Consider the following 12,097-nt stretch of genomic DNA (forward strand, 5'->3'; position numbering starts at 1 on the left):
CAAAAGCTCACCAATCCACTATTTGTCCTCTTCCATAATGCATATGGAGAGTACATAGAAATATTATCTACAAACATAAGAGAACAACAGAAAAAACAAAATAGATAGCCTTTGAACTCAATTGGCCAGAGGAATTAATATGCAGCCTTCCCCGATCCCAGATCAAACCACAAGCAACTCACCAAATCTGTTGTTCCATTCCGTGGCTACTACCCATTTCTCAATTCCAGTAATTCCTTGGCCTGTGATCTCATAGAAATAAACTTTCCAGTATTCTCTCAGTCCACCCGTGATTTGGTCAAGGCAAAACAAGCCCTAGTTTTACAAAGCCATCCATGATTATGGATAACAAAGCTAAGTTTCATAAAAACTTGATTAAACTTTAACATAGAAGAATCTATCAGAAAATCTGTACCACCACATGACATGATTTACTTTTTTTTTTTTGTTAAATTTCATAAGCCAATTTTATTTTCCCCCAACCAATAATCAAAGAGAACAAACAATAAGCAAAGTCCTAGGCGGGTCCTCAGCAATGCTTTCTCCACAGGCAAGCTTCATGATCTCTGGCAAAACTCCTCCTCCGTTAAACATATATCCACAAAACAATTTATAATCCAGATCATTGAACAAGGCACGGTCTGTATACTGTAATCCTGTTGACTCTTTGATTGAGCATGCATAATTGTAGGCTATTATTTGATATGCAGAGTAGTATTCCAACGATTTACACAAAAACAGAGCCCAAGAAACTAAAATTGTAAGTGCACTACTGCGGAGAAAAACATATGATGAAATCATCAAGCATTGTTGGCAGCAGACAAGCCAACAAAATATGATAGATAGTAGATACTACTAGATAGAAGACCCAAGAGAATAACTCTTGAGAAGCAGTGGGAGACTGAGGAACATATATTCAACCAAAGATGCACAAAAAAGGTCTAAAGTGATTAAAAATCAATCCAAATCAAAGGGATACTACACTTAAACCAATTTCACAACATTCTCTCACAACTCCTAAGTGGCAGCTCAAAATTCAAAATTCATAATAAAAAACTAGAAGCTGCCGTAAGGCTTGTGAGAGAGAGAGGTTAGATGTGTTGTGAGCTATCTTTATGAATTCGAAAGGATATTTAATCAAAAATCTCACAGAGATGTCCACTATACTTGATTATTCAACCAAGATTGCATAAAATTAAAAATTTGTAAGTGACTAATTAGCTTATTATTGTAGAAGAAATGGGATTTGACATTAAGCTCACCTGCAAATCTGTAAAGATGCAGTAAGCTTAAATTTTTTTACTTGAACACCAGAGTGATCTAAACACACCATCAATTTTGCCTAAAGCAATATAATTAGACAAGCAATCAAAGGTGAGGCTTTCTCCTGATCAATCCAGACAATGTGTTGAGCTTCTTATCAATTGTCGGTAATTCCTTGATTTTTCAAGCCCCAGCAACTTAGGATAAGTGACTTTATCAGCCACCAAATCTTTACCAGCAGTCTTTCCAAGTTCTGAGATGACTGTCACATCAAGAATATCATCAACCACCTGAAACAACAACCCAATACACCGAGCAAAAGTTCTTAGCTTTTCAACTTCATCATCACTTCCACCTCCCAATATTGCTCCGAGAACCCATGATCCTTCCAGTAATGCAGCTGTCTTGTGTGATGAATAAATTCAAGATATCTAAACCCACGTCTTTAAACCTTCAGAGTTTATCCACAACTTGACCGGCAACAAGACCCTCAGTACCAATTGATTTCGCTAATTCTCCAACTGCTTTAACCACCTCGAAGGGGAATGCCAACCGTAGAAAAAGCATGTGTTCAAACGCAAAGGCAAGAAGTGCATCACCGGCAAAACCGCGACGTCTTCGCCGAAAACTTTGTGGTTTGTGGGTTTGCCGCGACGAAGGTCGTCGTTATCATGCAAGGTAAATCATCATGAATTAAAGACATGGTGTGAATCATTTCAACAGCGCAAGCGGCCGGCATGGCTATGGACTCATTACCACCAACTAGTTCACAAGCAGCGATGCAGAGCACCGGTTCTCACGCGCTTGCCACCGCAAGTAGAGAATACCTCATAGCTTCGTGGATTTTTTTGGGGTCACGGATTGAAACGCGGCGTCAAGGGCCTGGTTAACAGAATTACCTTTCTGAAGCATATAAGACTTGAAATCGAAAGCGGGTTTGGGTTTTCTTCTTCTTCCTGGAGAGTTTCTTGTTGGTGAGAACAGCGCAAACTGAAAGGGATCTGTTTAATCTTGGCGAGACAAAGGATAGGGTAGGCATCTCAATTGGAGATGAACTGGTATCTTTTTAAATGGATGAGATCTTGATCTGGTTGTTTGATTGAAGAGGTGTAGCCATGAACCAAGTGCCAAGATCACAGAAGACATGTTGAGAAAAATGAATTGAAGGATATAAAGTAATGAAATTAGAGAATTGGTAAGGTGGAGAGCCCTTTATCTTGATTCCAGAGTCATAAAAGGATTTCCTAAATTCAACAACCTGCCTAAATACGGTAGGAAGCAAGTAACTTATTTGCTTTTCGACACAAGTACATTTTGAATTTTTTATTATATTTTATTTTTTTGAAGCAGAAAGAAAGAAGGGACCGGGTGGCGGGGTGTGAAGAGATAGGATAGAGAGTGTGTTGTGTGAAAGGACGTGAGAAAAAATTGATATTTGGCTTTACATAGATACAACTACAACCAATACAAAATAGCCAATATTATTCTGATAATTAATTACAAATAAAAGACATTTAATACTTGTCACAAATCTTTGGTTATAAGTGTCACAAAATCTTAAGGATGTTTTAGATTTGAAATCACCAACTTAATGCCTCCATCAAGAACTCCACTTTTGAAACCCATTTAATTTTTTTTATCCTAATCTATATTGCAATTTTGGGACGGAAATAAACAAATAAAAGTTTTAAAATTAAGGAACGTGGAAAACACTTCCCAGAAAAACACACCCATATGCACCTTAAACATATAGCAAACCGAAGTGCTTTTAAATTTAGGATTTGACTCTTAATTTGAAGTAACAACATTCACATATCAGTCTAAAGGGTACTATGACAGTGCTAGGAGATAACGTCACCCTTAGTTGGACCATTGCATCTCTTAAACGGTCTAATGGTCCAGTTGGGTTTAATTACCCCTACCAACATAACAACTCCGCAGTTCAAGCTAGTCATTGTAGAAGAATGAAGACTACAAGTCTAATATCAACTTCGTGATTGTCCAATCATGACCTTATAATAGAATAGCACTTGACAATAATTGGCACATGAGCAATATCAAATCATTGACGGCAAACAACGAACAAATTATGATAAACTAGAAGTTCAAATCTGAAAACATTAACACTATGCCTGTTTATAAACACTAACTTTTATAGAGGATCAATTCAAAACCAATTGATCCGTGGTGTAGAGTTAGTAGTTCTTTATCTAGCACATCACATAATAATATAACAATCATGGGGAAAGTCATCAGTACTGTTACCAAAAGGCTTCTTCAATTATTGGGATATTTGATTATCTTCTGTAAAATCACTGTCCTGGCCCTTCTTATATCACGGCTACACTTATCAGCATGTTCACATAAAACCTCAATAGTTTCCATGAAAACTTCCAACTTCTTCTTTATCTCATCAATGGCAAGCTTCACGACATCTTCTTCTCTGACAGCGAAATCAGCATTGTTCAATAATGACTCCATCTCAATTTCCAATTTGTTCACAAGTATTCGTATATGATCCAAGTCATTGATTTTAATTAAAGTGCCAATCTGCATTGAACTAATTAAATCCTTCTGCCCTTTCAGCGCACTCTCATACCCCTTCCAGAGAGAGTTACACCATTTCCCCACTGAACCAATTGGAACAGCCAATGCACCAGCCAAAGCTGTAACGAAAGGTGGAGCAGCAATGGCAGCTGCCACCACTGAGAAAATTAATACAGACACAAATACAGAAACAAACAAGACATTTGACACCATCCTCCATGTTTTCATGGATTTCAGTTTCTTATCAAGCTTTCTTTTTCTTCTCAGCAATTTCTGTAACATAGACAGCTGCTGCTTATGCACCAACTGAAACAAGGTAAAGAACTCCTCTGTGAATGGATCCCCAGCTTCCTTAAACTTCTTTAGTTCCTCCAATGTCTTGACATACCTTTTCTCATCAACCCCATCCTGTAGTCCCATTTCTTCCTCAAACTGCTTAACGGCAAGCTTAATAATTAATTGGCTGTTTCGAGCACGCTTGAGGCAATTCTCAAAAACATTGCAAAAATCTAAGATCTGGATGCTACTCTCAAAGTACTCTTCAACCAAATCAAACAATTCTTGATTATTCCATATATCTTTCTTGCATTCTAGAATTACTTTGGCCACTTCTTGGTTCATATCAAGAAGAGATCCGGTGACTTCTTTGAGTGAGTCAAAAGACAAGGAACGAACCTCAACACCGGTAGAAAGTGTGTTGATAACACGGCTGGTACGTTCATGAATGATATTATCAAAGGATTGCAAGTCCGGATCAAGTGTACAAGCAGCCTCATATGAGCTAAGATCAGCTGAGAATTGGGAATCAATTTTCATTTGGAGGGCTGGTGGCGTTGCATCGCTACCTTTCTTCTTGCTAGATTGTCCTCCCATCATGGTGATCCAATTGATTACGGAGGAAAAACCCAGAATTGTATTTCAGGAACTTAATATTACAGCTTTACTATGAAAAAGAATCGGTATGAAATCTTGGGTTACTGAATATTTTAGCTTAAGAAACCCCAGAAAACTACAATCTTCAGAACCGAAATGGCAATCCTTTAATTTGACTAAGATAACAAAGATATTTATGATAAAGAAAGAGTACAGAATGTCAAAACTAAGCTGAACCAAATTGCACCAACCACTACTCTAGGAAATCGAGACGAACTTAGATCCAAATGAAAAACCCAAAATCAATATGTAAACTTTAATTGAGAGAAATTTTGTTGAACTTAAAAATACCTGAATTTCAATCGAACTAAATAAGATAAGACGACGTTACTCTCACTTGGATCCTCCGCGAAAAGTAAACAAGCTGAAATATGAGCTAAACCCCACAACCAAGCTCTCTTTCGATATAATTGAAATGCGACAATAGATATTAGAAGAAATGACAGAAATATAAAGAGCAAAAGAGGGTCACCAAGTAGTGTATATAAGGCGGTTCATGAGATGCCTTGCACGCATAGTAAAAACTATAAAGCAAAGGAAAGTGAGTAAAGAAAGTGGGTAAAGAAGGAGAAGTTAAAAGAAGGAAAATCGTAAATATAGAGGAGTGCTGTTTGTTTGATTTAGTTTTCCAAGTTTGAAGTTTCAATGACGCGTGTAGACTGAGACAAAGAAGAAATGTTGGATGCAGTTAGAAGCGTAAACGTAGACCATTGACAAAAAAGAAGGATGTGTTGGAAATTGGAAAATACGAAGATGTTTCTCTTGTTGACTAATGGTGTGAATCAATCAACAACATGGAGTTACTTAAACGACTTTTTCCCACTCAAATAATTCTTCAACTCTTAAAATATCACTTAATTCTCAAATTTATATTCTATTACAAACAAAGAGCAAATTCAGGTTGTTGAAACTTTAAAAGAAAAAAGACTAATAAATCTTTTGAGAATAGAATGTTAGATTTTGGTAATGAAAATTGATTAAAATTTGACTTAAAGAGAGAGTTATGTAAACCTTAATCGCTTAATTATTGGTGATTGACGAGGTTAATGAGAATATAGGTTGAAGGGTTTTGATGAATAATCATCGAGAAAGAGAATGATAATGTGAGATCACAACAATGTTAAGACTAAAAATAAAATATAAATTTAGATAATAAAATGGTATTTAAAAATTTAATGAATTATTAAACTATTAGCTGAGCAAAAAAAAAGTCAAGCTTACTCATGAATGAATTCCTTAACTTGTACTACAAAACCAAAAATCTCATCCAAAAGTTAATCTCTATTTAGCACTTCTCATCTTAATTAATGTATGAATAAATCTATTTTTATAAAGACTTATAAAAATAAGCCTATAAAATGAAAAAAAAAATTAAAAAAAATGAAAAAAGAGAAACCATGAAGATCAAAATGGGAATTATCTTTATATACTCTCGTTATATTTGTATTTGTAAGAATATTACTTCTCTTAATGTATTCTATTAATTAAAGCAGCTTCTCTCTTTTTTTTTAAAATAATAATTTTACTTCGAATGGCGAGCAGCTAAATCATAATAGTTGGGCCGACCCTGTCAAATTACATTATTACCCTTCTTAATTAAAATTAAAAAAAAAAAATTTGTCATACACATGGGCCTTTCTTTTTCAGCTTTCTTTAAGGCATATTATGTAGAGGGCTTTTTTTTTTTTTTTTTTTTTTTTTATTTGCCTCTATAGCCACATACGTGGGCCTTTGGTTTTCTTTCTTCCACAAGCCACATATATGGACCCATTTTGTTTTTTCTATCTTACAAAACTACATGCATGGGCCCTTTTTTTAGCTTGATTTTGTTAACAAGTTGCAATCATGCGGATCAGCGGATCTCTGTTGAGGCTGTGAAGTTTATATGATGGAAGCTACTCCAGAGCGTTAAAACCATACATGTTTTGTGGCCTTAAAGAGGAGAATGAGAAGCCACAGCAATAATAGAGGAGATTTTACAATTTTTATTGGAGCACAGCAGATATCCATTGCTGTATCAGAGGAGGGCAACCAAAGGATTAATTACTGTAGCGCTGCGAATTACCAAGGTGTGTGACAGATTCCAATGTCTACAAATTATCCGATTTCTGTTCAAAGAATGTTCATCATTGACAAAAGCTCACCAATCCACATATTTGTCCTCTTCAATAATGCATATGGAAGTACATAGAAATTATTATCTACAAACATAAGAGAACAACAGAAAACAACAGAATAGATTAGCTCTGAACTCTAATTGGCCAGAGGAATAATATAGCAGCCTTCCCGTAATCCCAGATCAAACCACAAGCAACTCATCCAAAATCTGTTGTTCCATTCCCGTGGATCTACCCATTTCTCAATTCCAGTAATTCCTTGGCCTGTGATCTCACAGCAACTAAATCCTTCCAGTATTCTTCTCCAGTCCACCAGTGATTTGGTCAAGGCAAAACAAGCCCTAGTTTACAAAGCCATCCATGATTATGGATAACAAAGCTAAGTTTCATAAAAACTTGATTAAACTTTAACAATAGAAGAATCTATCAGAAAATCTGTACCACCACATGACATGATTTACCTTTTTTTTTTTTTTTAAATTTCATAAGCCAATTTTATTTTCCCCCAACCAAATAATCAAAGAGAACAAACAATAAGCAAATGTCTAGGGCGGGTCCTCAGCAATGCTTTCTCCACAGGCAAGCTTCATGATCTCTGGCACAAACTCCTCCTTCCGTTACAACATATATCCACAAAACAATTTATAATCCAGATCATTTGAACAAGGCACGGTCTGTATATCTGTAATCCTGTTGACTCTTTGATTGAGCATGCATAATTGTAGGCTATTATTTAGATATGCAGAGGTAGTATTCCAACGATTTACACAAAAACAGAGCCCAAGAAACTAAAATTTGTAAGTGCACTACTGCGGAAGAAAACCATATGATGAAATCATCAAGCATTGTTGGCAGCAAAGACAAAGCCAACAAAATATGATAGATAGATAGATACTACTAGATAGAAGACCCAGAGAAATAACTCTTGAGAAGCAGTTGGGAGACATGAGGAACATATATTCAACCAAAGATGCACAAAAAAGGTCTAAAGTGATTAAAAATCAATCCAAATTCAAAAGGGCATTACTACACTTAAACGCAATTTCACAACATTCCTCACAACTCTAAGTGGCAGCTCAAATTCAAAATTTATAAAAAAAACTAGAAGCTGCCATGTAAGGCTTGTAGAGAGAGAGGGTGGAGACTGTGTTGTGAGCTAATCTTTATGAATTCGAAAGGATATTTAATCAAAAATCTCACAGAAGATGATCCACTATACTTGTATCATTCAACCAAAGATTGCATAAAATTAAAAATTTGTAAGTGACTAATTAGCTTATTATTGTAGAAGAAATGGGATTTGACATTAAAAGCTCACACTGCAAATCTGTAAAGATGCAGTAAGCTTAAATTTTTTTACTTGAACACCAGAGTGATCTAAACACACATCAATTTTGCCTAAAGCAATATAATTAGCCAAAGCAATCAAAGGTGAGGCTTTCTCCTGATCAAATCCAGACAATTGTTGTTGAGCTTCTCTATTCAATTGTCGGCTAATTCCCTTGATTTTTCAACCCCAGCAACTTAGGATAAGTGACTTTATCAGCCAACAAATCTTTACCGCAGTCTTTCCAAGTTCCTGAGATGACTTGGTCACATCAAGAATATCATCAACCACCTGAAACAAACAACCAATACACCGAGCAAAAGTTCTTGCTTTTCAACTTATCATCACTTCCACCTCCCAATATTGCTCCGAGAAACCACTGATCCTTCCAGTAATGCAGCTGTCTTGTGTGATGAATAAATCAAGATGATCTAAACCCACGTCTTTTAAACCTTCAGAGTTTATATCCACAACTTGACCGGCAACAAAGACCCTCAGTACCAATTGATTTCGCTAATTCTCCAACTGCTTTAACCACTCGAAGGCGGAATGCCAACCGTAGAAAACAGCCATGTGTTCAAAACCAAAGGCAAGAAGTGCCTCACCGGCCAAAACCGCGACGTCTTCGCCGAAAACTTTGTGGTTTGTGGGTTTGCCGCGACGAAGGTCGTCGTTATCCATGCAAGGTAAATCATCATGAATTAAAGACATGGTGTGAATCATTTCAACAGCGCAAGCGGCCGGCATGGCTATGGACTCATTACCACCAACTAGTTCACAAGCAGCGATGCAGAGCACCGGTTCACGCGCTTGCCACCCGCAAGTAGAGAATACCTCATAGCTTCGTGGATTTTTTGGGGTCACGGATTGAAAGCGGCGTCAAGGGCCTGGTTAACAGAATTACCTTTCTGAAGCAATAAGACTTGAAATCGAAAGCGGGTTTGGGTTTTTCTTCTTCTTCCTGGAGAGTTTCTTGTTGGTGAGAACAGCGCAAACTGAAAGGGATCTGTTTAATCTTGGCGAGACAAAGGATAGGGTAGGCATCTCAATTTGGAGATGAAACTGGTATTTTTAAATGGATGAGATCTTGATCTGGTTGTTTGATTGAAGATGGTGTAGCCATGAACCAAGTGCCAAGATTCACAGAAGACATGTTGATGAAAAATGAATTGAAGGATATAAAGTAATGAATTAGGAGCATGGTAAGGTGGAGAGCCCTTTATCTTGATTCCAGAGTCATAAACTGGATTTCCTAAATTCATACAACCTGCCTAAATACGGTAGGAAGCAATGTAACTTATTTGCTTTTCGACACAAGTACATTTTGAATTTTTTATTATATTTTTTGTTGAAGCAGAAACGAAAGGGAGACCCGGGTCTGGGGGGGTGTGAAGAGATAGGATAGGAGAGTGTGTTTGTGTGAAAGGACGGTGAGAAAAAATTGAATTTTGGCTTAATACATGATACAACTACAACCAATACAAAATAGCCATATATTTATTCTGATAATTAATTTGACAAAATAAAAGACAATTTACATACTTGTCACAAATCTTTGGTTATAAGTGTCACAAAATCTTAAGGATGTTTTAGATTTGAAATCACCAACTTAATGCTCTCCATCAAGAACTCCACTTTTGACAACCATTTAAGTAGACAAAGCAATACTAGTTGGCTATTAATTATTGTATGAAATAGGAAATCATAACAGATTACATATTCACCAAAGTCAATCTATACATATTAAAATAATAATATTGATGAGGAAACTATGATAAAATTGCAATTACATAAAGTATATAAATCTTGTTAATCGATATATTTCATTAATTTCTTTTTATTTAAAAATAAATATGTTTGTTTTCCTCGTAACAAGAGTGCGATGAAAATATTGTAATAAAGAGAAGTTTCAGCGTAAGGATGTATATAAATAATAAAAAAAAATAAAAAAAATAAAAAAAAATCATATGTTTTGTTTTAAAGAAGTTGAAGTTTATTTCCTTCAAATAATATTGAAAATGTTAATGCTCGTGAAAGGATTCAAAGAGTCTACTTCTAGAATCGAAAAAAAACGTTTTTGGAACAAAAACTGACACCTTCACATCACATGTTTAATAAGGCAGGCAGTTACAAATACCACAGTGTTTTCCATGGTCTTTACTCATGATTCACGCTTTAAGACTACAGAATTTCAATATTCAATAAATATCAGTATTCTATTCTTCTCGAGATATAATCACGCATAATGAATCGATCAGAAGTTATACAACCAAGTTGGGTAGATACTAAAATGAGATATATATGATTCAAGCCCAGTGAATAAAGAATAGAATCAAGAGATGCTATAAATTTCATACTACCATCTCAACCTTCTACTATTATATTTTGAGGCCAAAAACTCTGCTGGGACACCCATCTTTTCTTTTTTCTTCTTCTAAGCAATGTTATATCCTTTATTCTACAGTAGGCTGAAGATGAAGAACCCAGCCATTGCAATCATTAGTAAATTATTCTGTCGTCTGGAAAAGTATAAAGGGATGGACATATCATCTTATTGTCTGTCTATATGTATAGGTTTTAAAACCAACATCATGATAGCGAAAGAATATTAAATGCATATGGGTATTAGAGGAACACACCCATTATGGTTAGGTATTCTGTAGGGAGGACATGTAGATCAAGAGAGAGATAGCGTACCAAGGAAAAAGAAGCTCCGTAATATGAGAATGTAGTTGTTATAAACCTCTGGTACTCAATGTGTTTGAAGAGACAAAATGGGATCTGCAATTCATGGTTTACTCCTTTGAATTAGAACAAAACAAATTGGGATTGACTGTCCATCAGCAATCAACTAGAAGACAAATTTCCATCAGTCTGTTGGAAAATGTAATATGACACTTAAGATCCTCCTAACAAATTGGTATCTCTAAAATTGAGCACCATAAAGTCATACATCAAGCTAAACATGGCCCATTTAATCCCTTGATGGACCATTCGAGTTCAACATCGCAATATTTTCTCATTTATCTATACGTAGGAGAATAATGTCAAGTTCAAATTGGGAAAATTTTGGGAACTGCCCCTACAGTTTGCTTAATTATCACTTATATATACTAAGCACAAACCATCATAGACCCTAATACCCTCTGTTACCTTTCGAGAAAATATTGACTTTTCTATGCAATAACCAAATTGCCTACTTTAAGAGTTCGTTAATTAATCTAATGAATGTTCCCATCCCGTGTACCCTATTCAAGAAAGTTATCAAGAGAGGAAAAACAAATTAAAACCCTAAATGCAACATCATCACATAATCAAATGATGACAAGAAATCTTCAAATCATTTTCTAGAGTTATAAGTAATAAAATTAAGTGTTCAACAACAGAGAAATGAGGTTAGAGTAAATATGATATCTATTGAATAATCTAGACGGTGAATAATCTATATTTTATATGAGTTCTCCTCTTTTATAGGCACATTTGCCTTGGAGAGAAAATTTTGAAAATGAGTTGCAAATTAGTAATTCTACTCTCACATTTTGTACCTTTCTTGCTAGCTAATCCATCCTTGCCATGCCAGCTTTCCTTCTTCTGAATCAGCTTTCTCCACTCAAGCTTTTCTTAGCTAACCTCAACAGATTCTCTTTGAGTCTGAACCCACTTTCTTGACCCAAACTTAACAAAACTCAACTTCTACATTAAATCTCATCCCTTTTGACAAGCAAGTAAAAGAAATATCCTAAAATAAGAAAAATACAAAGAATGACAAAGATAAATAACAAGATTCTAACATTAATGACTCAAAAATTCGAAAGAATATAAAGGCAAAGACCACAAAAATGACAAAAGACACTTAAAAAAAAAGCTTTTTTAACAGATTCTGAATTGTCTCCATTTTTTGTAATAAACA

The 12,097-nt window shown here is 35.4% G+C and overlaps 1 protein-coding gene and 2 pseudogenes across 1 annotated transcript; all 3 read right to left on the reverse strand.

The window, feature by feature from the left end:
• Nucleotides 1-1,342: 1,342 nt before the first annotated feature.
• LOC116111066 lies at nucleotides 1,343-2,409 on the reverse strand (annotated as a pseudogene).
• A 1,002-nt stretch (nucleotides 2,410-3,411) lies between these two features.
• On the reverse strand, nucleotides 3,412-5,345 carry LOC116111094 (UPF0496 protein At2g18630). Its single transcript, XM_031397301.1, has one exon. It carries the CDS (start codon nucleotides 4,684-4,686, stop codon nucleotides 3,541-3,543), a length of 1,146 nt encoding a protein of 381 aa, XP_031253161.1. The 5' UTR covers nucleotides 4,687-5,345; the 3' UTR covers nucleotides 3,412-3,540.
• A 2,701-nt stretch (nucleotides 5,346-8,046) lies between these two features.
• Nucleotides 8,047-9,340, reverse strand: LOC116111095 (annotated as a pseudogene).
• Nucleotides 9,341-12,097: the final 2,757 nt, after the last annotated feature.

This window comes from Pistacia vera, unplaced genomic scaffold (genome assembly GCF_008641045.1).
Source record: "Pistacia vera cultivar Batoury unplaced genomic scaffold, PisVer_v2 Contig625, whole genome shotgun sequence".
Taxonomy (NCBI): Eukaryota; Viridiplantae; Streptophyta; class Magnoliopsida; order Sapindales; family Anacardiaceae; genus Pistacia; species Pistacia vera.